The sequence below is a fragment of the Cavia porcellus genome, unplaced genomic scaffold (assembly GCF_034190915.1).
Source record: "Cavia porcellus strain 051 isolate PalLab524CR breed Dunkin Hartley unplaced genomic scaffold, mCavPor4.1 scaffold_10, whole genome shotgun sequence".
Classification (NCBI taxonomy): Eukaryota; Metazoa; Chordata; class Mammalia; order Rodentia; family Caviidae; genus Cavia; species Cavia porcellus.
Window position 1 is genome coordinate 2406366 of NW_026947493.1, and position 25944 is coordinate 2432309.

The 25944-nt window shown below is 38.4% G+C and overlaps 1 protein-coding gene across 29 annotated transcripts in view; it reads right to left on the reverse strand.

Moving 5' to 3' along the window:
• The window catches only part of Dst (dystonin), a 455117-nt gene that overhangs the window by 38392 nt on the left and 390781 nt on the right, over nucleotides 1–25944 (reverse strand). For all 29 annotated transcript variants that reach the window (XM_063256887.1, XM_063256895.1, XM_063256898.1 and 26 more), the window contains 14 exons: nucleotides 22422–22625; nucleotides 20865–21096; nucleotides 19787–20013; nucleotides 18355–18477; nucleotides 18125–18226; nucleotides 16026–16127; nucleotides 14025–14198; nucleotides 13534–13689; nucleotides 10717–10914; nucleotides 10312–10440; nucleotides 7505–7675; nucleotides 6903–7058; nucleotides 6511–6717; nucleotides 3915–4034 (listed from right to left, as the gene is read on the reverse strand). In XM_063256887.1, coding sequence (XP_063112957.1) covers nucleotides 3915–4034; nucleotides 6511–6717; nucleotides 6903–7058; nucleotides 7505–7675; nucleotides 10312–10440; nucleotides 10717–10914; nucleotides 13534–13689; nucleotides 14025–14198; nucleotides 16026–16127; nucleotides 18125–18226; nucleotides 18355–18477; nucleotides 19787–20013; nucleotides 20865–21096; nucleotides 22422–22625 — 2301 coding nt within the window. The remainder of the gene's footprint in view (nucleotides 1–3914; nucleotides 4035–6510; nucleotides 6718–6902; nucleotides 7059–7504; nucleotides 7676–10311; nucleotides 10441–10716; nucleotides 10915–13533; nucleotides 13690–14024; nucleotides 14199–16025; nucleotides 16128–18124; nucleotides 18227–18354; nucleotides 18478–19786; nucleotides 20014–20864; nucleotides 21097–22421; nucleotides 22626–25944) is intronic.

The following is a 25944-nucleotide window of genomic DNA, read 5'->3' on the forward strand; positions in this document are numbered from 1 at the left end:
TTAAAGTATATAAAATGACATTCAAAAAGTGACACTGCAAACAGTTCTGCTCAATGATTGAACAAAAACTCAGTAATATGGGTATCAGTCCTACACACTTGTTTTATATCTCAAAGAGGGTAAGATTAAAATATCAAAACAGAACAAAACAGTTAAAAAAACAATTTAAAGAAATACAGATTTCAAAGCAAGTCCACTGGAGATCTTCACTGTTTATCTAATTGCCTCTAGTTTCTTACAAATAGTTGTCCCCATCTTCACCCACTTTATACACTTATTGCATATTATAGAACTAATCAAATCATTACAGGATGATGAAGGCTTTTTAGGTCTTCAAGATCTAACATTGGGGAAGACAATAATAACTACCATCGCATCTCTCATTCTCTTCGTAGTAGCTGTCCTTATCTTTACATATGCTGAAATTGAACTTAAGAGATTAGACTAATATTTTTCTGATAGTGAATAATAGTATTGCTAGAATTTATATCATAACGCTACAAAATTAGCATTGGGTTTCTTAGTGTCTCTTCTTCAGAGTATCTGTTCATTACATCTTACATTATATAATCTGTTCCCGTAAATAATTTTTTAAAAAAATCTCATGTGTGAATTTCTACATATATATCTATCCTCTCTGTATTATAGGGAAAAAAATCATATCAAGACAGCAAAACAAATTCCTAGAAAAACATGCAATGGATAAGACATATACAATATAGGTGATCTTCCATAGTTACTATGTTTTTTCTTGTTATTTTCAATAGATTTGTCCACATCATTGGCTTAATATAGTTAAACATAGTATTACCTATTTTTATAAAAACACAACTTTGAAACATTGTAGGATTTGAGAGCTGTTAATAATTAATACCAGTATGGATATCTTTTATATCTTGTCATCTTCAGAGTAGTTGCCTCTACTTTTAGGGTTGATACTAACAAGCATACCAAATTCAAATAAAATCAGCCAAGGCAAAACCGTGGTCTTATGAATCAGATTCAATTAAGATCAGTCATAGTAAGACAATGTAAGTAATACAGGATTTCAGTTTAAGTTAATAGGAAAGTAAGGAACCTGCTATTTTTGGGTCAGATGTCTGTGCCCTCAAATCTGACATTAGTGGACAGACCAGAACAAATTAAATTCAAACTAAACATGGCGATAAGACTGTGTCTTTTAAATCCTGATACACTATTAAGAATGACCTCTGCCTTTTTTTTATTGTGTTTCAGAGCTATCTATACTAAAGACTATAGCTTACCGCCTCTGCCTCATGTCTGCTTCTCCACTTTTCTGCTATAATTTGTCCACCTTATTCCCTCATTCCACTGTCTGCCCCGTTTATTGAGGCCTCTCTGCCACTGCTGCTGGAATCCTGGTATCCCTTCCTTTCTCTGGAATGTCCTTCAGCACTCCCTGTAGGGTTGGATTGGTGGCCACGAACTCCCACAGTTCCTCCTTGTCTTGGAAGCATCTTCTTTCTCCATTAATTTTGAGAGAGAGTTTTGACGGGTATATGAGTCTTGGTTGCATATTATTTTCTTTCAGGACTTGGAATATTTCTCCCCATTCCCTTCTTGATTTAAGAGTTTGTGTTGATAAGTCTGTTGTTATTTTGATAATTTTCCCGTTGTAGGTAATCTGCTTCTTTTCTCTGGCTGCTTTTAATATTCTGTTCTTTTGGTGGATTTCTGGAATCTTGATTATTATATGTCTAGGCGTAGATCTGTTTTGGTTGTAGGTAGCTGGTGTTCTGTATGCCTCTTTTATCTGGCTTTTTGCTATACATGGGAAATTTTGCTTTAATATATCTGTGAATATTCTTTGTATTTCATTTTTGGTTGCTCCTGCTTCTTCACTCACTTTCTTTATCCTTAAAAGTTATGTATCCTTTTGTCATCTTCTAGCCTTTGAATTGTTTCTTTCTGGTTCCTTGTTATTTTTAAGAGGTTTTTTTCTTTCATGATCATATGTCATAAATCTCTCTTCAAATTTCAGAAGGCTGGCTTCAGTTTCTGTCAGGATATTTTGCCAGTGTTCAATGGAGTTTTTAGTTTCCTGGTAATCTCTTTGGATCTGTTTCATGTATTCTAAGTTATGTTTAAATTCTTCTTCAGAAATTTCTCTTTCTTTTCTGATTTCCTCAGTTCTTCCATCTGTGTTCTCTTGAGCGGGGCTTGTCATTTGTTTAATTAATCTCTTTATATCTTGCCTCACTTGGATCAGGAGTACAGCTTTAAATTCATCTATGAGGTCATGGAAGTATTTTTAAATTTTGGCTGATGCTGTGTTCAGTATTGGATGGTTACTGTGCTTGTTCTCTTCAGTGTTTACTTCTTTTGGGCTTATTTTCTCATGTTGGGCAGCTGGAGATTTTTTTAAATTTCTATCTCTTGTCATATTTCTGGTTTCTTTCAGACTGGAGTGTCCTGGGGGTCTCTGGCCCTCTCAGTATTGCTTAGGGCCTTTCAGAGGCGTGCTGACTTGAGTTTTTGCTGTTCTCCCCAATTTGCTGTTATCTGGGGTAGGCAGGGATGCAGGGACAGTGCAGGCTAGCCTCCAGCCTCTGTGCCAGTCAATCCGTATATTAGGCTGTACTTTCTGGATGTTGCAGAGTTGCGACTATTTTGTGTCTGCTTATTGGGCCCCAACTAGAAGCTTGGTTCAGCCCCAGCAGATCCTGCCAGTTCTCTCTGTGCCAGAAGCAGCTGACTAATGTCACCGTGGCACAGGGTTCTGCCCAAATCCCAGCTGTCCTCTTCTAGACCTCTCTGTGCCAGGAGCACCAGGACAGTGGGTCTGCCCAATTCCAAGATGTCTTCCACTAGTTCTCTCTATGACACTGAAGCCGACACGGCACTGGGCTCTGCCCAGTTTCAAGATGTCCTCCAACAGACCTCTCTACACCAGGGGCGACTGTCTGATGTCACCGAGCCACAGGTTCTGCCCAACTCTAAGATGTCTTCCACCAGACTCTCCGTGTTATTGATGTTGCCGTGGTGGCGGGCGCTGCCCAATTCTAAGATGTCCTCTGGCCAACCACAGCAGCTGCAGGACCCCATCCCTAGTATGCACCAGGGCTCGGTGCAGGTCTTCCTCTTGAGTCTACTGCACATTACGCTGCTTGCCTTCACTGCGTTCCCAGCACAGGGTGGAATGGTCAGAAAACTGCACAGCGTTTGGCTTTGGAGCTCGAGCTTTTCACAATCTCCTCTGGTGCAGCGGGGCAGTCCTGGCTGCTTCGCGGGGTCCTGGGTCTCAATTTCCAGCAGTCACCAAAAGCCAACACAGCTTTTCCTATTGGGTCCACTGGTCAGTTTGCTGCATCAAAGGCACGGGATTTGCAGCCTCCTGTTATCAGCCTTCACAGTCTCAGCACAACTTTAAATCCTCCAGCCATGCTGTCTTGGTTAATAAGAATCGTTATCCATTCCTCTGGTCCTCTCTATGTTGTTATATTCTAGCATCTAATATGATTTCTCTGGAGAGACTCTCTGCCCAATCCCCTAGCAAGTCACCATTTTTGAAACTCCCCTGTATTACTTTTTACTACAGAATTACCTTCAAGGTTGCATTTGATCTTTGAAAACTGACAGTGGCTGTGAAAACTCAAATGCCAATGTACAGACCACTAAAACCCTTCATTTGTTTTAGAATGAAGATCTATTCCGGTTGTAACTTTATATGTTTTTCTTTTATCAATTAACCCTTGAATATTAGTGAAATGATCAGTAGAAGCAAAGGTATTATCACCACCTGACCAACGTGAAGAGCTATTGGTTTTAAACTTAGTACAGGTTCACACTGGTGGCCTTTGGTGCTCTAATGATGAGTGAATATACATCACATAAGAATCTCGAAACAACTTTGGAATCTATAATGAGGAGTATGCTCTCCTTAGCAGACTCACCTTGTGCTGTGCAAGCTGTGTTTTTATTCTGTCTGGATCATTGGCGATTTCCATGTCAGAATCCAGGGACTTTTCTGACTCTTCCAGCCACTCCATAAGTTTACTCCAGGCTTCATGGAACTGTAAAAGAAATTCTCATCTTTGTCCAGAAAAACTTTGATCATGTATTTGAAACATGGCTTGTTTTGTAACAGAAATAAATATTAACAACTAGGCTAAAAATCATTAATTAAAAATTTCCCTTGAAGAAAAAATGCTTTCATTAGCAAATTATAAAATGCCTGATAATGCTTGGTGTCTGTGGTTGTGGCCAATGGTCACACTATTGTAAGTCATCCAACACATCACTTTAGCAGAAATGACAACGAGCCTAGAAACAGCTACTGTGTGCCAGGGAAAACTTCCTTTCTTCCTACTTCTGTAGGTTTTTTTTTTTTTTTGTCTGTTTTTTGCTCAAATTTTAACATAAGTTCTCAAAAACATATATACTTTTTAATATCCTTACTGTCTCTTGACAGGTCTAGGTTTACATCTAAGTTATTTAACTCCTACGCTAAAAGAAAGGAACAAAAAGGAAAGGAGAACTACGAAGCTTATAAATTTATTTTTTAAAGTAGCAAAAATAAAAATAGGCAGTTACATTTCTATTTAATACAAAGGTAGTTTAACACCAGGAGTGTTTATGTGTTTATATGCTGCCTTTGTATGTAGGAGCACCCACAATTCTTGAGCTTTAAGAAAATATAATTCTCTTTGCCATCCGAGACCTTGCAAATATTTTGTCCTGCATACATCTAATTTTGGTCACAGTATCATTCTCATTTATTATACACAAAATTAGTGGGCTTTAATTTTCTGTTTTTGATTGGGAAACTAGTTATAAATTATCTCTTATAACCAATGTAAATGAACAAGAACTAAGAAATAATGGACACTAACTCCTTATATTTCAAAGCACATTAATAATGAAATAACAAAAAACATCTAACAGTAAGAGCAAACTCAGGCATGGAACCACGAAGCTGCAGGGCCCAATGGACATCATCACATCACCAACCTGCTCTCCTGATACAGCCTGAATGAACTCACGCACAGAAAAAAGCAAGACCAGAATATGAACGTGAACTGCCCAAGTCAGAGAGCTATGATCAACATGGAAGACAAAAGTTGAGCAGTAAGAAGAAATGAAAAAAGAATGTTGGTCAAGGTGCTGGGCAGTTTGACTTCAATTAACAGAGGCCGTAAGCACTGGCCATGAAGTTCAGTGATGTAAACCACAGGTTTTAAAAATGGTCCTGACTGTGAAGCTATAGTTAAGCCATGTAAGTACAGGAAATGCTTTTGGGGGATGAAAGCAGTAGGGAATACTTATATAGTGAAGATGATAAAACAAGAAGAAATGGGAAGAGAGTGGACACTTGCATAAATTTGATGTTTATAATTCAAGACACATTATAGAAGACACTGTGCTATATAATGCAGAGAAAAAAACATCAGACTGAGAATCATTACTATATAAAAGAAACTAAAGAGCAGCAGATTCTATTCCACAGACTCACTTCAATACTGAGTATATCATACTCCCCACTCAAAAAAGGATATATGGTATAATTCCATAACAATGCAACTTGTCTTTCTAAGCTTTCGAAAATTCACACTGAAAGCATTAAACCCTGAAACACCTGACACTTGTGATACTGTCTTATACCACCTAACTGAGTCATTTCTCCCAAACAAGGGAATAGAACAATGTTAAACAAATGCAGCTGAATGGGACAAAAAGTGAGAAGTTCAGCCTCAACAGTATACTAAACTTTTGGTAAAATTATTAAATATATTTTTAAAAAGAGATATGCCACGCAAGGTGGGTACATTTTACTTTCATAATGTACAGAGACACTCAAGAGATGCATAATTTTACCTCTTTTGTAGTCTAGAATTCAGTGTTAGTAATAGCCAAATAGAGGAGAGAAAATTCCTTGTGAAATTCTCTGGATTAAATTAAGCACTGCAAAAAAGGCTTGAACAATTACTTTCAAAATGAAATGAAGCTGCATCTCCTCTCGGAATGTTGGAGAGGAGATGCAAGGTTGCCAACAAGCTCTGAGAAAGGTACGGAGTGCCAAGTAATCAGACCAGCAACACCCCTCCTGCAACTGCCTGGAGGCTGTGCATCTGCCTATCAACTCCCAAGGCTGAGGCATGCTTGGCTGAGGAAGTAAACTTGAGTAAGTGACATGATAAAGGACACTGCTGTGCTCGGAGTAAGAAAGTGAAGGCCAAAAGGTCAGAGGAAAAACAAACCCAGTAACAAAATCTGGAGCTCCTTTTTGTGCCTTAATGATAATGACCCTTCTAGGAAGCCAAGCTACAATCAATCAGTCTTTTCAAGATTAGCCCACATTGCTTGAAGTTGCTGTCTCCTCCAAAAAGTGAACTTACCTTGTCAAAGTAAACCACAGCCTTTTCAGGAAATGACCATACACTTCCTGATTGCTGGTGGCAGCAGAGCCTACAAGTGTCTTAACACCATGCATTTCAATCACTGCAACTCATTTATTGCTAAGGTTGGAGAATTTTCACAAAGGTTTCTTACCTGCTTGGCTCTCTTCCTGGCATCATCCAATGATCTTCCTCTCTCCACTAACCGTTGAACTACTTTTTCCCACCGACTTTGCACACTAATAAGTAGATTCTTAATTAGGACAACATCTTGTTTCTGACTGAAATACTTCAGGTGGGTTCCGGTTTTGTCCAGCTCTATGATCTGCTCACGGTGAGAATTCACTTCATTGGCAAAGACCTTCCCCCCGCCAAAAAAAAGACAATCAGACACAAGGGAAAAATACATCCGTTTTAGAAATGTTTCAGGTAACACAAAACTTACAATGTTGTATAAGACAAAACAGAGTTTTTGACTACCAAATCCATGCTTCAGACATTAAAATACCTGGTGCCTCAAGGGTTGTGTGTGTGGTTGCTACGTACCCTGTGCTCATCAATTTGAAACAAGACTGTGTCCAAGATAAGACTTGGCCAGGAAGCCACATTCAGGGTCTGCTCAGCCTGGGTGAGCCAGCTGATAAAGTCCTGCAGGGAGTCGTGGAACTGCACTGCCAAGCTGAGGGCCTCTTCCAGTTTAGTCTGCAAAGACCAACTAGTTAGTACAGTATCTGCTGCAGGGCTTTTAAAGTGGCAAAGATGCCTCACCCATAAATTACAATTCCTAACGTTTTTATACAAACACTGATAAAATATATAAATACTTCTTTTGCTCCTCCTCTCCTTGGAATTAAACAGAATTAACAACCTTGAATTTGAATGTTCATAATATGTAGAAATATTCCTAAGTGACACTTGCTCTGTTAAATACTTTCATTTACACTAAACAGATTCCTTTTAACTGTTTGTTCTTTTGAGTTAGAATATAATTTTCAACTATTCTATGAAACTTTCAAGTATATAAAAAATTTAAATATGAATCATGAAAAGTTCTACTTTTGAAGGTTCTCAGAAATAAAGCAAAACCCATGAAATAAACAAACTATTATATTACTATAACACTGATTCTATTATATTAAAGCACGTACTTTCCTTTCGGTGAGTTTCGTTTCCACTGATTCCCATTTTTCTTTTAAGTTATTTATGTCTTGATCAACATTTGTCTCTGCAGATTTGGGGCATCTTGCAAGCATCTGCTGGCCTTTCTGCATCAGGCTCCTATATGTTTCTTCTTTAACATCAAACACAGCACAGATTTCCTAAATGGAGATACCTTCAAATTATATGGTTTTCAAGAGAACAGTATCTAAGAGTTCTCTTTTTTCTAGCCATCATATAGCATAAAATTCACCATTTAAAAATGCATATTCCAGTGTTTCTTAGGAAATTCATAAACTTGTGCAAAGTAATTACCGCAAACGCTAGAACATTTTCATCATCATGAAACTCTGTAATTTCCTTTTAAAAACAACCTCTTTCAAAACATATTCGCAACACTACCTACTCAAAGCGTTCCTATGAAACTTGTATGTAAGGGATGATCAAACTCTATTGACAAAAAAACTTACAGTGAAGGACATACTGCCATTAATTCTTCACAAAGTACTCCCCATCCTCTGAATACATTTATTCCACCATTCTTGCCACTGACTGAAACACTTCTGGAGTCTTCTTTCCTGTCTTTATGAAGTATGATGAAAAATACAGAGAATGCCTCTACCTATATCATCTAAAGGAAAGGCGGGCTCATAAAAACATCACGGTGAGCCCTTCTCCACACCTTACTGCCTGGCTCCAGCATGGTCTGGCTTTTTCCCAAAGTCAAAATGACCATGAAAGATATGCTTTGAATTGATTCAAGACACTGAAGCAGCCACAGCAACCCAAGTAAAAACATGAAACAGGACATCCAGAACTGCTTCCGACGGCAAGAAAAGTGGGGTACATGTGTTGGAAGCAAGGGGAACTATTTTGAAGAACATGAATGGCAGTATCTTTTATTGGAATAAATTTTTTAAAATGTAAGCATTTTTAGCTATGTTTAGATTATATTATTCATTTGTAGCAAAACCAAATTAAAACAACAGTACTCAAATGGTATCACAAATACTAGTAACTCTTCAAAATTCTTTCAACCATGACACTTCTACAGTCTGACACATTATATACAGTTATAGACAGTTCATTTCAAACAGCCCATTGTGATGATTAAGCTTGATTGAGCCAACTTGACTTGTGGTGAACATATTTTCTGGTATGAGTGGAGCTGGACGGCTCATGTGGCCCTGTGCGCTGCATCAGTTCCCTCATCTCTTCCTCTCTAGCACTGTTCTCTGCCACACTCATCTGCTATGATTTTTCTGCCTTGGAGCCAGCTGACCATGGACTGAATCCTCTTAATATGTGAGCCAAATTAAGCCTCTGTTTTAAGTTTTGAGCCTCTGGCACGGTGCCCAGCAAAAGGAAAGGTGACTAGTACTACAGTAGTCAATCCAAGTAAGTTGATAAACAGTATTTTTATAAAAGTATTCTAAAGAGGGTTTTTCTTTCAAGCTATTATTTATATTCTTCTTAATTAACATTTTAAAGAGAGTTGTTTAGACTATAAATGCAACACAAGCACTCCAAAAAGGAAGAATGTATCTTGAAGTTACTACTCAGGCTTTACAGAAAAGGAAGGCAAGTACTCCCAAGTTATTATGTAGCCATCACTTCTTCTGTGAAATAAATGGGTTCCTTATGGCACCATACAATAACAAAAATCACACACAAAACATTTCTAAAATAATATACTGTAATAATAATTTCTAGAAAATTCTTCACTAGATAATAGGACTTATTTTAGCTATTCCATGGAATCATGAAAGAATAAGATGTTATCTATCATACTTATTTGTACCTGTAAGACAGTTACTTCTCCACATCACCAAATTCAAAGTGATTGCCAAATAAGTAAAATTTTACTAAGATCTTACAACATTAGGCATTTGCTAAAGAATACAGACTTTCATGTATGATGGCTTTCTTCTTCATTAAATCCCTATTTCTAAAGAATGCTGCCTATATCATCTTTGTGATATTTATGAATGCTGAATATTAAAAAATATTTTAGATGCAAATTCACAACTGTAAAAACTAGAAGAACAGTTTCATAGAGCTGAATGACTGCTTTCTCTCAAAATTTTTAGAGCTCAATTACAAAGGACATGAATGTCAATAAATCAGTGATATTCTAAATCTGTTGGCCCATATTCCTAAGAAAGAAAGATAAGAGTTTCAAGTTTCTGTGTATTTTTGTTCTCACTCTTAAAGAGCTGCCACAGGAATGGCTGGGAACAGGCCAGAGGCAAACGGCCCAGACTGGGCAGCTGAGCACAGGCCTCGGTCTTGCTGTGTCTAGTAGGTGTGAGGCTGGAGATGAAGCTCTAGGAACAGTGAGACAAGCCACTTCTCATAACAGAACAAAATCGTATTTTCTAGTTTTCATTGAGAAGATCTTACATTCATAAATACATTTGAACAATAATTTTAAGTCCAATTTTTATATTTCCTTTACACGACAAAGCATAACCATATCTAACTTACTCAGTGTTTTACAGTCAGTCATATAAGCTTACTGTTTGACAGAGGCATTCTTGCTCCCAAAATGCCCTCTAGACTACTAAAATTTCTTCTTTATATACTGACAAAGCTGACTTCTGGAATAAGGATAGGTTCCCACCTGAAAAATGTAGTCACTAAATGGTTTTGTTTATAGTACTTACATAGTGAATTCTGCTTTAAAAAAAATTACCAGCTCTTTTAACCCGTTCTCCCATTATTATGTATGCATCAGCAAGGCTCATCAACAAGAGGCTGCCCACCTGGGCTGGGCAGCAGGAGACACTGAACTCACCATGTGGGCATTCAGCTGCTCCTTGGCTGTTTCTGGAAGACCTCCCAGAGGCTTAGATGCCAACAGGTGTCGCTCTGTGTCGGTCAGCCACTGCTGGAGGTCCTCAATCTCGCCATGGAAGCCTTTGGCCTGAAGTGACAGGGAATTTTAAATTTGGTCACTTCCAGGTGGAACACAGGTTCAAACAGACCCCGTCTGCTATGTCTCCTTCTGCCCTGACTGCCAGCTATCCCTCAAGGTTCTCGTCATGCTTCATCAGGAGCTCGACAGACACAGACTGCTGCCTCTTTTCTGCTCCCACTTATCCCGGCTACTCTCTTCACAGTCTGTGAAGGAAAGCAGGACATCCGTGCTTTTCCCTCCTGAACACCACAGCAAGTTTCAGAACTGATTATCTGTAGTCACCTGGCGCAAGGCACCATCCAGCTGCTGCTTCCTTTGTTCTGTTTTTTCCAAGACATTTTGCCAGCGTTGATTTAAAACCTCTAGCTTATGCTGAAGGTTGCTTGCTTCTTCCCCTGCACTCGATTCAACAAGATCATTTCCTGCTTTATTAACAGCTTCCACTGTGGACTGATGGGCCAGCACATCATTTTGGAGCACCTGAAAATGTTACGGTAGTATGTTCACTAGTTGGTACTGCATTCAACATCAATTTTAATGCAACTGTTTTATTTGCTGCTTATGGAACTTACCAAACAGCCTCATAACCGAGTTTTAACACTGTGTTTAAAATGAATTTCCTTTTCCCTTAACTTTGTAGCTTTCCTAAAAATACTTTTAGCCTATCAGCACTTCCTGAAACAATTACATGAGAACATTTTTCTATTCATTCTCATACTGACTATGCAATCAATGTACCACCCATCAAGAGACTATAATTAAAAGGCTCTAAAATTTGTTGATTTATACTCAGTTTAATTAAACCTAATTCTCATGTCTGAATTAAAAGACACTTTTACTCCTATTTACTCATTTTCAAATGTAAAATTATCCCACGTCTGAGACATACATGTTTTACAGTTAGCATCCCGAGAGGAAAGCACCCGCCAACTGGTCCCTAACACCCGCTCACTCAGGAGTACTGTCACTATAACCTCACTCTGCGTCCCTGCAGTAAGGCAGCAGAACACCGCCCCGGTGCTGTGAGATGTCACACAGCTGTAGCACACGGCCTTGGGGATTTTCAGAGCAGATGGTGGCTCCTGAGAGTGCAGTTTCTTAGATGGTGCTCACTCACTTCCTGAAGTGCCCCAGTGAAGAAGCATTTCCCAAGGCTGGAAAACCAACTGGGCAAGGAAGAAAGTATCTTTCCAGAAAGTGCACACTCTATTAACAGGGGGAACTACTACATTTTTCAAGAAGTAAGGGTGAAAACATTTCTCCTTGTTCAAATTTTAAAAATAATTCTATAAAATTCATGCTTCTAAATGGTCTGGGTCCTGCTGTAAGGTCAGAGCCTAGGAGAGGGAGAAGCATGCAGGGAAGTATTGGGAAATGTTCCTGTCCTTCCTCCAGCAGCTCTGCTGGGAGCTGGAACAGTCTTCTGACTTTTGATCTTTGAAAAAAGAAGGGGGAAGAGGAGACACTGCTAACTACTCAGAGACAGATAGACAATTCAAAGGTCTCTAAAGATCCCTGGCAAACTAGCTGTATTCCTACACCTTATGCTTCCACTTCTGTGAATTATACCCAGTTCAAATCATTGATGTGAACTTGTGAAGACGACCTGATGTAGGACTCAGGTCTTTGAAAATACCACTAATTATGAGTGTACATACTAAAGCCTATGAAAGACTGTGGAATGACAGTCAAGAGAAATGCTAGTGTGCATAAACTTTCAAGTAAATCTAGTGAATTAGGAGATACAGGAAGTTACAAAGGTGACAACAATGTAAAGATTTTTTGCTTATGAAAGTATCTCAAGATAAAAACACAATTTATAAGTTTCAAATCAAATATATGACCTGTAAAGATTCTTTAGAACATATTTTTGAAAAGTGATTTAAAAGGAGTGTGAAACAAAAAGTCAGTCAAAGATAAGAGTGGCACGGAGACAGAAGAAAGATAAGAGTGGCACGGAGACAGAAGAAAGATAAGAGTGGCACGGAGACAGAAGAAAAAACAGTAATATAACGAGACATGTATCAACAGACAGGCTAAGCAAGAGACCAGAAGGTGACCAGAGTAAAAACAAATCAGCGGCAGGACATTTTAAACCTGTGATTTTTAGGCTATCCCCAACAACTTTAAAAACAGATGAAGTCAGCCCAACACACGTATAAGGAGAGGCTTAGCTCTTTACAGAGTTTACCCATGAAGCCCTAATAGAATATAGTCACAAATTTCCAGTCTTTCCTGTGTTTGATAACTGCGCTGGAAAATAAGAATACCTTGATTTTAATCTTTTACGAAGTATATTTAAGTAATTTAAACTTTAGTTATAAATGCCAAATATATACTTCTATTAAAATCATAAACTCAGAAAAACTCATATAGAAATAGTAAAAAAAAAAAAAAAACAACCTGATGACGTTAGAAATACATGAAGAGGAAGCATAATGCCCCTTCTTGGAATCTTCCTAAAACAATCAGAAGCATCATACCACACTGATACAGTGTGTTTACAGTTGCAGTTTATAACAGCTAAATCTTAGAAACAGCCCAAATGCCCATCAACTGGTGAAGGGACAAAGAGGATATGACTTTTATAGAATGGAGTACTACTCAAACATAAAGAAGGATAAGTCTGGGCCGGGGAGTTAGCTCAGTGGCATAAGCACCTGCCTTGCAAGTGCACAGTTGTGAGTTTGATCCCTGGTACCAAAAAGAAAGGATAAGCCCGAGACATTTCTAGGTAGATGGATGCACCTTGAGACCATACTCTTCAGTGAAATAAATCAGACATCTGTAAATACCACATTGTTTTCATGGTGTGAGAAACTGAAAGTGTACCTAAGGACCAAAATAGGTAACAGATATTGTGGAATAAGAAGAAAATGTTCAAATGGAGAGGAAGGGGGAAAGGAAAGAAGCAAAAGTAAAAAATGAGAAAAGAAGAAAAATTGGAAACAAAGCTTTTGTAAATGGAGGGTAGGGGAATGAAGAAACAAGTTGTGTCATATACAGACACAAATTCTTTATGATGAATGTGACCCTATGTGCAACTCAAATCTGGTGAGCAAAAGAAAAAAGGAAGCATAACAGGTGGGGGCTACGTACATGATGTTTGGCGAGTTCAATTTCAATGGCTTTCGGGTCACCGCCAACAGGCTTCTGTTCACTGAGCAAGCCCTCGGTGTGTGTCAGCCAGGTCAGGAGCTCGTCTAGGGCATGCTGGAACTGACCCAGGGCCAGCAGTGCGCCCTCCAGCTTGTGCTACCAAAGAAGCAGAGGAAGAAAATCCATTTATGAGTTTGATGTTAAGAATGACGTGCATTAAAATAAGGCCAAAAATCAACTTTTTCATGCTGCTAAGTCTGTAAGCATATCCTATGGGGCCTAATATTCACATCCTTCTCTGTTTTGAGTTTTTTATCCTCCATGTTGTTAAAAAAAAATAGCTTAAACAGGGACATTTCTAAAGGGATAAGAAGATCTGGGTACTTTAGAGAAGTAGTTATGTAATTGCCTGATTTTATTTTCAGTAATCAGTTGACAGTACGTCTGAGGTTAACCATGTATGTCATCTTAACGGAAGTGACAGCTTTTACCTGGCGGGTGACAATTCTCTCGTCCAGGCTATCCCATATCAGCTTCAGTTCCACTAACGGGTCTTGAACAGTGTGTTTGTCGCTCTCCTCTGTTACTTTCTTCAGCAAAAGCTCTGCTTGATGGTTCAGTCTTTCCATTTCTATCTGTTGTTGATAAGCCTCTGACTTAAATTGCTATTTTAAAAAGAGAGATACACCAAGAAAGCCTTTTATGTATCAGTAACTTTAAATCAAAAAAATATGTGTGCTACAATTTTATATTTTCAAGGGTGAGCTTATTTTCAATATCTAACTACATATATTCAAAAATGAGCTAAAATTATCCTAAAGAACGTAAAATATATTAACATACATAAAAACCAGAAAGCAATCTCTAAGAAAATCAGTACTATTTTCAACACACACACACACACACACACACACACACACCTTACACCTTTTTTTTAAGGTTGTGCTGCAACCACTATTCAGTCAGTGTGTAGTTATTCTCACGCCTCACCCACGGCTGTCATGGAATTGTATTATTCCTTCTCCTGGTGCTTCCTCTATCACTAATGTATAGTTAGTAATCTTGGCATGCCAACCGTAGGTTAGAAAATGGTTGCTTGTAACAGAAAACTGCCATGTCCTAAAATATCTTCATAAAATATCTATTTGAATCTGTAATAATAAATAATGGCTACACAGTCCTTAATTTTCCTTCAAACAGATGGAAGTAATAATTAAAAAACTAACTACATTCAACAGTCGCTCTATTCAAACTATTCTCAACCAGTTTATAAGGAAAGTAATTTTGTCCTCCAATGAAGCTAAGGACATGGCAGCAGATAGTCCCATAGCCTTCCTGAAGTTGGCTGTCTCGTCTGCTGGCTGATCTGTGACAAGCAGATCTGAGAGTGAGCATCCCGACCAGCCTGCCGACTGCCAGTAAATGCAACAATCTGAGCTAAATTCCCTTCCACACCTGTAACTACATGTAAAATAGATCACATGTTTACAACGGACAAGACAAAGCCAAACAAACCCCTCCATCTAGTGATGGTAACAGTAAAAATTTCAAAAAAAGAATTTGCTTCTAAATACAGTACTCTGTCAGACTTAGGAGATGAAAATGCTACAGTTTTAAAGTAAGACTGTAATTTTCAATAAAAGCATAACTAAGATTACTGACAGTGGTCTCTGTATATAAGAATCAGGAAGAAAATCACTGATCCCATTTCAGTAAATGATCACTGGTACAACAGAATTCAAAGAGGAAAGGACCAGTCATTTTCACAAGTGGAGATCAAGAACAACAAAAGCAAAAATGACACAGGAAGCAGACAGAAAGGCCACACGACCCATGAGAGACAGGGAAGTGCCAAGGTGGGAAGTGTGATCCTGTTACTGTCTTTCCCAAAATGTTTGCATTATTAAGCTATGGACATGCTTTTGACCTGTAAGACTAAACAAATTATTCAAAACACATGAAAATAATGCAGATGTTTCGTTTGTGTTGACTGGTAATAATGTAGCAGTATAATCTAAATACAATATTCCCCTGTCCCCCTACCCCACACACATCCTATCCTCTATCCTCCTTCAACATGAAAATATCTGAAAGGCTCTCTATTGACTGCCAAGAGTAGCTGTTTCTGAGTATGTAACATTTTGAGTGACTTAGAAAAAATGGTTTTTCTCTTTTTTGTATATTCTGATTTTTCTACAATTAACAGATACTACTAAAAACAACTAAGTTTTATTTCCTTTAGTTAGTGAGTCAAAATTTAATGCTTCAATTATGTAAAATGTGTAAAATTTATGTAAGGATTTTGTGACTCAAGAATTTAAAAACAAAAGATTGAGGTATGGCTCTATAGTAGAACATGTCCGTAGCAAGCACATAAGGCTCTGCATTAGATCTCCAGCACCAAAAACAAAAATAAGACCAATGAAGAAACAAAACACACACTCTAAAAATGCCAGAAAGTCTTTGATAAATTACTTAGATTCCACACATACCTTTAGCTCTTCAATCTGCTGCTTGACAGTTTCAAGATCTGTTCCGATTGGAGACATTGAAGCTAATTTACCATCTGCAATATCCACCCAGTCAAATACTGCCTGAAAGACACATTAGTCCAGGGGTTAGCGTAAAGGTGTGCTTGACAATGTTACAGTATCTTGTGTACAATAGAACAGAAAAATCATAAACCTACAAAGACATTATGGAGTTAACTCACTGTATAAAAATTAAAATGGTTTATCTCAATATAAGCGGTACAATAACAGAAGAGTTGCCCCAAATAGACGTAATTTCCAATTTTGCATCCAAGTTTTCAAAAGAAATTCTGTACTGAATAGATTCTCAGAATATTAAGACAAATTTTTAAAGTTTATTTGAAAAAGATTACAAATTTGAATGAAATAAAATCTATATTCTCTTATGTTAAATATACTAAAGAAAAAGATCTAAACTCACCTATTTATTGAAATAAGCAAGAGGTTTACTGTTCAGCATTTCGGCACAGTATTTGGTTCAGCTAAATCCCATGCAAATTTAGAACAGCATTAAAATTCTGCACATATAAATGATCAGTACTGAGACATTATCCTAAACCATAATACAGACTTTAGAGTCCTCTACTCTTTTTATTCTTAGGTAATATAAATATTCTAGAAAGGCTCAACACATTTTGTATTACTAGCCCTTTAATGAAGTTGCCAGACCATATAGCAGGGGGAAAAATCCTGGAAAATATCTGGGATTTTAAAGTTATCATTAATCAACCCTAAGAACTTAAACCATAACCTGGGAAATAAAATATATTTCACATTATAAAGAATCCTTGTATCCCGTGGAGCTTCTGGAGCTTTGCACATCTAATGATACCACCACAGGTATTTGTAAACAACGATGCCCTTCATAACTAACAAGTGGTACTAATGCCTGCAACCTCACAGGACCGAGGGAGAGTCTTGCTTTTCCAGCAGGAATAAGGCCCATGCACAAGGTATGGTGTCTTGCCTGAGGCATCCTAAGTGCCTACACCTGTAGCAGCGCCACCTCCAGCCCTGGAGGACAGGGGGCTCTGCCTGGCCTGACAGGCAGAGGGATGGCACCCCATTTAAGTATTAGTGGCCAGTGCTATTTACTAAGGAATTATCACTTTGGTTAAAGATGGGGATGATACAATAAAATGTCATTTGTAGTGAATTTTTTCATGTATTTCCAAAACTCAAAGCTCTTTTCAGCTGACTTAAAGCCTGGCTAGCGGTATTTATTTTGACAAATGCAGAAATGGAGTGGCATAATTAAAAAGGAAAAAGATGTTCTCATCTGAGCTTTAAGAATAATATTCACTTAGTGTTATGGAAATACTTAAGGAGGCCTTTTTCCATACGTACAGTAAGAAGGATGGAAGATTAAATGCCTGCCAGCCCACTAGGAAATGAAACAAAGTCAAGGAAGGTAGCTAAAAATACAGCCCTGGATATGTGTTGACTGACAAGAAAATTTTAATATTTAAAAAAATCAATTTGTGAATGGTTAATGAACTGAATGAGAGCCTTTAAGAAACGAGAAAAACAACTATTAAAACCAATTATATACATGGAAAAAAGAAAACATCTTTTACACACCTGATTATGACCTAATAAAATAGAAATCTATTTTAGTACAGGGAGAACACTGGCTTCAAATCAAATTTCCTTACTTTTGATTTTAAACTTGGAAATATTTTTAGATGGTGTTTACTCCTTTCATCTTACTCCACTCAGCTTTAGAACCAAGATTCAGTTCCATTTCACTGTCTAGTGCTACACTGCTAATGAAAAAGACTGTGTAGGAACATTTACTTTTACTTTTTTTAAGAAAAAGTAATATTCTATTTTAAAGAGAATTTCACTGAATAACGGTATATGAAGCTATGCATATAAGCCAACATCTTAAGGGCCAGAAACTTTTTCTTAAAGGCAAAAACCAAAGTATCTGGGAAAACGAGAAATCTGCCCCACTGCCTACACTATGCCCGCAGGCCTGGGACCATCACACACACAGTGAGAGGCAGGGTGGACACCTCCCTCGGGGCGCAGAGCTGGACACATGGCAATGGCCTTACCTGCAACCCATCCTGGTACTGAACGGCAGTCTGCATGGCCTCCTCCAGCTGGTCAATCCGATCTTTCCAAGCTTTGTTTAGAGAATCCCAGGCTGAATTTAACTAAAAATTGCAATGTTGTAACTTTTTTAGTTATCAGGTTTGAATTTTTAATTACTTTTAACAAATACATTTTAGTTAACTAAATTTTCAGAAAAGGATTCTGACAAGAACCGAGAAACTGGTGGTACCTCATCTATGCTTTTCTTGACAATGGGTTTATCCGGCTCCCCACAAGCAGCAATGAGCTCCGAACCCAGGTTGATGACTGCATCCAGCTCTTCTTGCAGCCCATCTATTTCCTCCTTTATGGCCTAGAACAAGAAAATAGCAGCCTTATAAGGCAAGGGGGCTGGACACCAAGATAATGGTGGTGGTCATTTCTAGGAGATGGGATTAGAATCATTTTCATTTCTTCTTTCTGTTTTCAATCCTTTAGCTACAAAATTTCTCACAAATAAACAAGAAACATTTTAAAAGAAAAATGGCACTCTTTAAAAATGCTAGATCTTTATTATAAATACAAAAAGAAATAAAAATGGCAACAAACACCTGAACAAACTCTGAAAAACACCAATACTGTCCCAAGAAAGATACTTTGTCAAACAATAATATGTTCAATAATATGCCTTTAAAGTGGATATAGTAATATATGAGTCTGAAGACTTTACACAGATTAATGTACTTGTTAGTATATTGAGAACAACTTAGCTTTAATTTACATTTTATGACATTACCCGAGGTAGCACCTGCAATAAAAATAAATTGCACCTGCAATATAAAAATATTGCAACAGCAATGAAGTGCCCTAACTTTGTTTTCATCTTCTGGGCAGAAATACATTTATTCAATATTTAATAAGTGTGAACTAAGCTGTAAACTAGAGCACTAGGATAGAAAAAAGAATAGATCTGGCTCTTCTGCTCAAGGAGTCCACAAGTCCAGTAGGCTCCACAGAAGTATAAGCAAGCACCACTGGTCACCCTGTGGACAGAGTACTTGGCACAGGAAAGTATAATGGAAACAAAGATGATCTTTATACTCAACCTGCTTTTCTTAGTGATTTAGAAAAGAGCTCTATGGGGGTTACTAATTCAACTGAACATTGTATTAATTCTTCAGCAGGATTTGCCGAAAAAGTGGCAGAAAGGACACCCCAGGGAGAGGACACATGCCTCTGGGAACATGGCCACAGGTGAGGAAGGGCTGTGCAGAGCTCCACATGTACCCTTGGCAGTTTGGGCCTTATCCTGCAGGTGCTTTGCTGACAGCTATTAAGGAACGACACAATACGAGCAGGTCTAAAAGGGGAGTGGCAACAGGAGTACAAGAGTGGCAAGAAAGGGGTCTGCACCTCAGGTCATGTTAGGATCCCTTCCCCAAAGAGATAACAGGGCCTGGAATGAGGCAGAAGCAGTGGGGATGAAGAGAAGTTGTTTTTCAACTACGTCTCTAAGTGAACTTTGTGAGTGCGTTCTATTTCTTCCTAATCCTAATGCATTACAAGTTCAGAATCAAATATAAATTTTAAGAGTGATTCCCAGTGTTTGCCAGAGGATCAAAGGCTTCACTGGGCCACAGCTTGCTTTTGCTTTTTAACTTCAAGTGAAATTTTCTGCTCACCTCTGCTGCTTCTTGCTGCTGCTTTACTACTGAGGGATCAATTCCAGGCTCTTCCAGGTCCTGAATGAGATCCTGAGTATCTTTTGTGGTAACCACCAGAGCCATATGGTCACACCAGAACTTTTCTGCTAGTTCCATTACATCCAGTAGTTTGGCTTCTCTTTCTTCCACCAGTGTGTGTATGTTCTCCCAAATGAAAACCATTTGGTCAAGCTTATCACGAACAGCTATGAAACAAGGACACTGCTTAGTGCCACTTAATAACGTGAAACATTTAGTTCGTAAATCACTGTGAAACAGTGATTCAGTGTGCTAAGGATCTACAATTGGCTCAGGTGTTGGTTGACAGCAGTTTGGTATCACTGGGCCCAAGAGCTCTCCCAGCCAACGCAAGGTCTAGGATTCTCCTAGTTTTGCTGAACCAAGAACTTTCCTGACCCACATCAGTGCTCTAAGCTATTGAGCTCAGAAAAGGTCCAAGATTTACCAAGTTTTAAGTTCACTAAGGTTGGTCTAAGCCAAAAGAAAGTGAAGAACCACCTGACTGACTATACTGTTTGTGATCTCAAATATTCTGTTTGTTCAATCCCAGAACTACCATAACGTAAGTTAAGTATTTTGGGCTTGTGGCTAGTGGATCTTATGAATGTTCACAGTGCACATATTCCTCCCAGTGATGATCCCTGGTGCATGGCGCTAAGACAGCTGACTAGTGTCATGGCTATTTTCCTGTGGCTAGGAGACAGGGAGGGCCTGCTATGTAAACACAACAGAGCCACTGATGAGGGAAAACATGTATTTTTTAAAAATCCTGTTTGGCCTTATTAGGATTATGCTTTAACCTGCTTATTTCAAAACTTGCAGAACCCCTGGTTTTTGCATTATAGTGCACATTATATTCAGCTGATTAATTTCACAAACCAGTAAGGGATCTGTGCACACAGCCCTTCAAACCATCAACACATCGCATTTGTAACACCGTTTCCAAGATCTGGCATTGTGTTATGCAATTGGATTGCAGAGAGCAGCATAAAATTTAGGGTTGTTGTGAAAGTAAAGTTTATTTCATAATTATTACCTTTGGCAGATATGTCTTTATCAGTACCCCCAGATCTAGCAATCATTTCCTCTCCCCTCAGCTTAAGCGTTTCATACAATGGTTGTAGCTTTTCCATGTCGACTGACACATTCTTATTTTCACTGATCTGCTCCTTGATCTTCTCAACCTCTGCAGATATGGATGGTGGTTGTCTCAGACGTTCCACAATGCGCTCCAGACTCTCACGGATCTGGTCAATCTTGTTGTGGAACTAGTGGTAAAACAATGGGGTCTTATATGTGGGAAAGAGCTATAATATCACGTGTGAAACGTAAATGAAAAATATCTAATTGATTCAATTATGAACAAAATCATAGTCCCTTTATCAAAATATCTATCCAAAAGTTAGACTTAGCTAACATATGAAGACTCTACTAAAATTATAATTTATATGTACTTCTGCACCATATCACTTACGCAGAAAAGTTTCTTATATACACTAAAGTGTATTCATTAATAAATGATATATGTTAATGAACAGATTAACTTGGCAACAGCATCTGTTTTAGTCTATTATTTCACCTCACCATAAATGAAATAAATTTTAAAAACTGTGTTCAGTAAGTAGGTCTTTGTCTACTAAAAGTGACTGCTTTCTCCATTTTTCATGACAGTTTTGGATCCTACAAAGTTATATTATTAAACGTGACAGGGACAGTTTTTACTAGATTTAAGGGGTCTGTTAAGTTATGTATTTCTGGAACAACAAAAAGAAAGTTTAAAAATGAAACAAAACTTTCCCCAACATTGTATCTTAAGTTCGAGTCTGGAGCTGGGGATGTAGCTTGGTGGCAAAGACCATGCTGAGATGAGACCTGGGGTTCAATATTCCAGCACCTCTCCCAAAAGCTTTTATTTAGTTAATAATCAAAACACATAATCAAATACGTAAGAAAATTCCAAATGTTTTTTGGTAAAATTATCACAGACGATTAAGCAAAGTCATAAAAACAAAAAAACCTGGTCCAAGTTCTACACTAGCCTCAAAATCAAGGGACCCATTACTCAGAACTACAGAAAATAGAGACTAATGTCCTGCATCTAACGATAAAAAGCAAACCTTGAAAATTCAAGGCCTTCAGATAACTTCAAAATTTGACTTCTTCCAAAAGGATATTTTCAAAGAAAAAAAATCCACAACTTTAAAAATCCTGCAACTTTACATTCTTAACCTTTTTATTTGGCTGATAATTTAGCGTTTTCTCTTACCAGCTTCTTTATTAATGACAGGGAGACTGACTTTCTATCCCAAGGGCAACATCACTTCCCGTCACAATAGGCACTGAATTAAGTATCTGTACAGCGACAGAAACTGTATGTTTCTTAGTTACTTAAATTAATTTTTTATTGTATCTTGAAGTAGGTGAAACTATAAAGGCTGGACACAAGCAAACATCACCTCTGAGAGACCAAGTGTGAATAACCTGACTGAGTGAGATAATTCTGGCTGAAATTTAATCAGGAAATCCATGAAAATGTCTCCATATGCTTCACTGTTTAGAAAAACAAAATTCTGTTTCTAGTGTAAAGGAGTACCTGAGTTGACTGAGACATGGCTTCATCCAGAGCTACAGCGCGCTTTTTGACGTCTTCCTTAATTTGACTATAAAGGGTGTCTGCTGCCACATACTTCTCTTGAATAGAAAAGCCTTCCCCTGGGCTCAGTTCCAGTAACTGTGGCCCAGTCTTGTTCATCTTATCTATGTGTGGCTTGTGTTCAGCAATCAACTCTCGCAGTTGCTATAACAAACCAAACAGCTTCTCAGTATCTCAGGGTTACACCTCCACATCATAGCAGTCTACAACCCCAATATCTCCATTTGTCCTTCCCACTGGAAGGCCCTTAGCACGTCATGGTGTGTACAACTCTTTTCCCAGGCCAGATGGCTCTAACACAAAGGCTAAGCAGCCTAGTCACACCAAAGTCCCTCTTTAGGAGTACATAAAAATGCTGATCGAATGAAACAACGTCTCCCAGGTTATTACACATTTCATACCCACAGCAGCACATTCTGGCAAGAAAATTAGTTGAGGTCATGTCACATAAAGTGTTGTGTTTTGTTTTGTTTGGTACCAGAAATTCAACTCAGGACCTTGGACTTGCCAGGCACGCACTTGTGCCACTGAGCTATGTCCCTGATCCCAAAAATGCATAAAGAACAAACCACAATTTTGCACAATTATGTTATTTACCAAAGCATAAAATGGAGAGAGGAGGGAGGGAGAGAAGGAAAAGGAAAGCTCAGCAAATGCAGACACAAAGCTGACAAAAGAACTCAAAAGGCTGTGAGGCTGATGTATGCTCACGTGATACTGCATTTATACACATAAACCATGGTAAGATGGATACGCAGATATGTTACATTGTACTCTGTGAGGTGTAACTGAACACACGTTGAATGTTTGAGTAAAATGTCTCCTGAAGTCCCACGTGTTTGGAAGGTGACTGCAATGATAGGAGCACTCTACTCATCCCTGAATTAATCCACTCCTGAGAGCACAGCTGAATGCACTGTGAGGAGGGAGGCCTGTTTGCAAGGGCCACGTTGGTGACAGACAGCACGAGAAGGAAGGGTCCCTAGCCCCTCCTCCTCCTCCCATCTCAGCGTCCAGGCCACCAGCTCTCCTCCACCATGACCTTTTCCCAGCCTTTTCCTGTCTTGGCATCTGCCAAACACAGACTGAATACATCGAAACTGTGAGGCAAAATAAGCCTCTTTTAATTTAGAGTATTGGTTATTTTGTCCCAGTGACAGGAAAGCTAGTACAATCTCCCTCAAAGTATCTCCCTCACTTCAAAGACGCTCATCTCGTAATTCTTGTCACTTTCTGAAGTAGTTCTAAAGTCCTCTTCTGTGATTGTCTTTAAGATGTGATAAAAAATACAGTGAATGTCAATGTTAAGTGTATGCAAAGGAAGGCAAGCCTGTAAAATTATCACAATGTGTCCTTTCCTACTGTGTCCATTGCAGCTGACACTTGGTGACTTCTGGCTCTTCCCCAAATAATCATACAAGCTAAATGTTTTGAGTTGATACAGAACAGGGGAGCTACAACCACAGATGTTCACAGAAGATGACTTCCAGCACTCACACAAGTGGCAAGAATGATGTGGTAAGTATGTTTGAAATAACAGGGGTGATACTTCGAAAGGAGTTAAACCAATGTATTTTTTCTATAAATAAAAAATTTTAATTTACTTACTGTATTTCTTAATCATGCTCTCAGTGTGTGTGTATATATATATATATATATATATATAAAACCTTCTTTATATATCTGACAAATGGACATTACATAAATGAACCTACTTTTTGTTACTTTAAAATGTTTGCAAGCCTTATCAATCAATCAGATATATAGCTATCTATTAAATAAGGCACATTCAAATAAAAGTGTGGGTCATATGAATATGTTGCAAAATTTTGTCATCTAATCAAGAAATACAGTGACAGCTGTGCTAGTCAATGGAAGTAGAACCCAAGTGGAGTCTCTTGGAATGATGTTTTGGGAGCTTGAACAAGGCTAGCATATCTGTACTTCACAGGTCCTGGGCTGACCAGCTAGCAGTTACTCATGGGTCAACTCCAAAAGCCACTGAGGGAATTCTTTGTCTAAGGGGCCCTGAGGTCAGCCCTGGACAGCACTGAGGAACCTTCCGTTTGTGCTGTGCTCTGGACTGGGCTCCCCCATCAGCAGCTCCTTGTCCTTACCAGAAGAACCATCTTGCTGCTATTTGCTACCTAGGCCCTGGGAAGTTTCTCTGAGAGAAATTACATACAAGAAAAGCAGTCTAGAGGTAAACTACCAATTTTTTCTTTTAATTTTTAATAAATACAAAGACGAATCACCAAGAATGGAACACAACTAATTCTTACTCCAAATATTCATTAAAACCCATCTTACAGATTACCGTGAGAACTTGGTAAGAAAGCTGCTACATCATTATCTATTTTATGCCATTTTAAAGGTTTTTCTGAGGTTGCCTCAAAGTACTTTTGGAAGGGGCTGAATAAACACAAACTCAGCTTCACAAAAGGGCAAGGTGTCCAATCTAAGGTGCTGCACACACAAAGCTGGGAGGGCTGCTGGCTGTCCCTGTCTGAGAGCATCTCCTGTCATGCTGCTCTGCAAAATGGAAGTGGTGCTGGCAGTATCAGTTACCATGGACTCACAAGAGAAAGGAGATCTCCTTTGTGCAGCACAACTGTGGGCAATGCAGGCTCAGAAAGGAAGGGCACTGTGGGGGCTATTTCACGACAGGCCAGGGAACACTGACTAGGTGCTTCTGCAGGTGTGTCTGCCTGAGGAAAGTCTGGTAAGAGATGCCTTGGCCTCACACGTGATGAAATGTTTCATGCCAGAGACTCACAGCATGATGTAAGCTCTCTAAATCTCAGCGACATGCCTTAGGCACCACTTCTCATCCCTGGGCAGTATGAACCAGATCTTCCACTAAAATGGGAGATAGTGTGGACCTGGAGAGGACATGCCATTCTGGAGTGCTGCAAATATTCTGAATACTTTTAACCTGCATAATTTGAAAAACTGGCTACAAGTCTTATTTCTCTTGAAATATACAATCATAAATTTGTTTTTAAAGATTATACAAAAAAGGAAAATCCACTCAACTTGGAAAAACTTCAATGCTATATTTACCCTTCCCTTACTGTGAGATGTTATATTAAAAACTCAAGTCACCTCAAAAAATTCACAAAACATTTATTAAAAATCATTCAGTGAATAGGCATCAAAATTTCTTCCAAAAATAAATCAAAATTAAATTTAGTTCTGTTTACCCACCAAATTTTCATTCTTCCTTGAAGTATTCCCTAAGATTTTTTCCTAAATACCTGAGTTAAAGATTTTCTTCAGCGCCAATGCATTAAAATAGCAAACAAGTAAGATTACTAAATGTGTTACATATTCTCAACAGTGCAAACAGGGGTGCAAAATACCCCAAGTGAACGCACTGCCCCTCGTACAACTCTCCCATCTTGTACAGATCTGGAAGAAGTAGGTTTGCAAGTGCATAAATTTGCTAGCAATGACTCCAGAG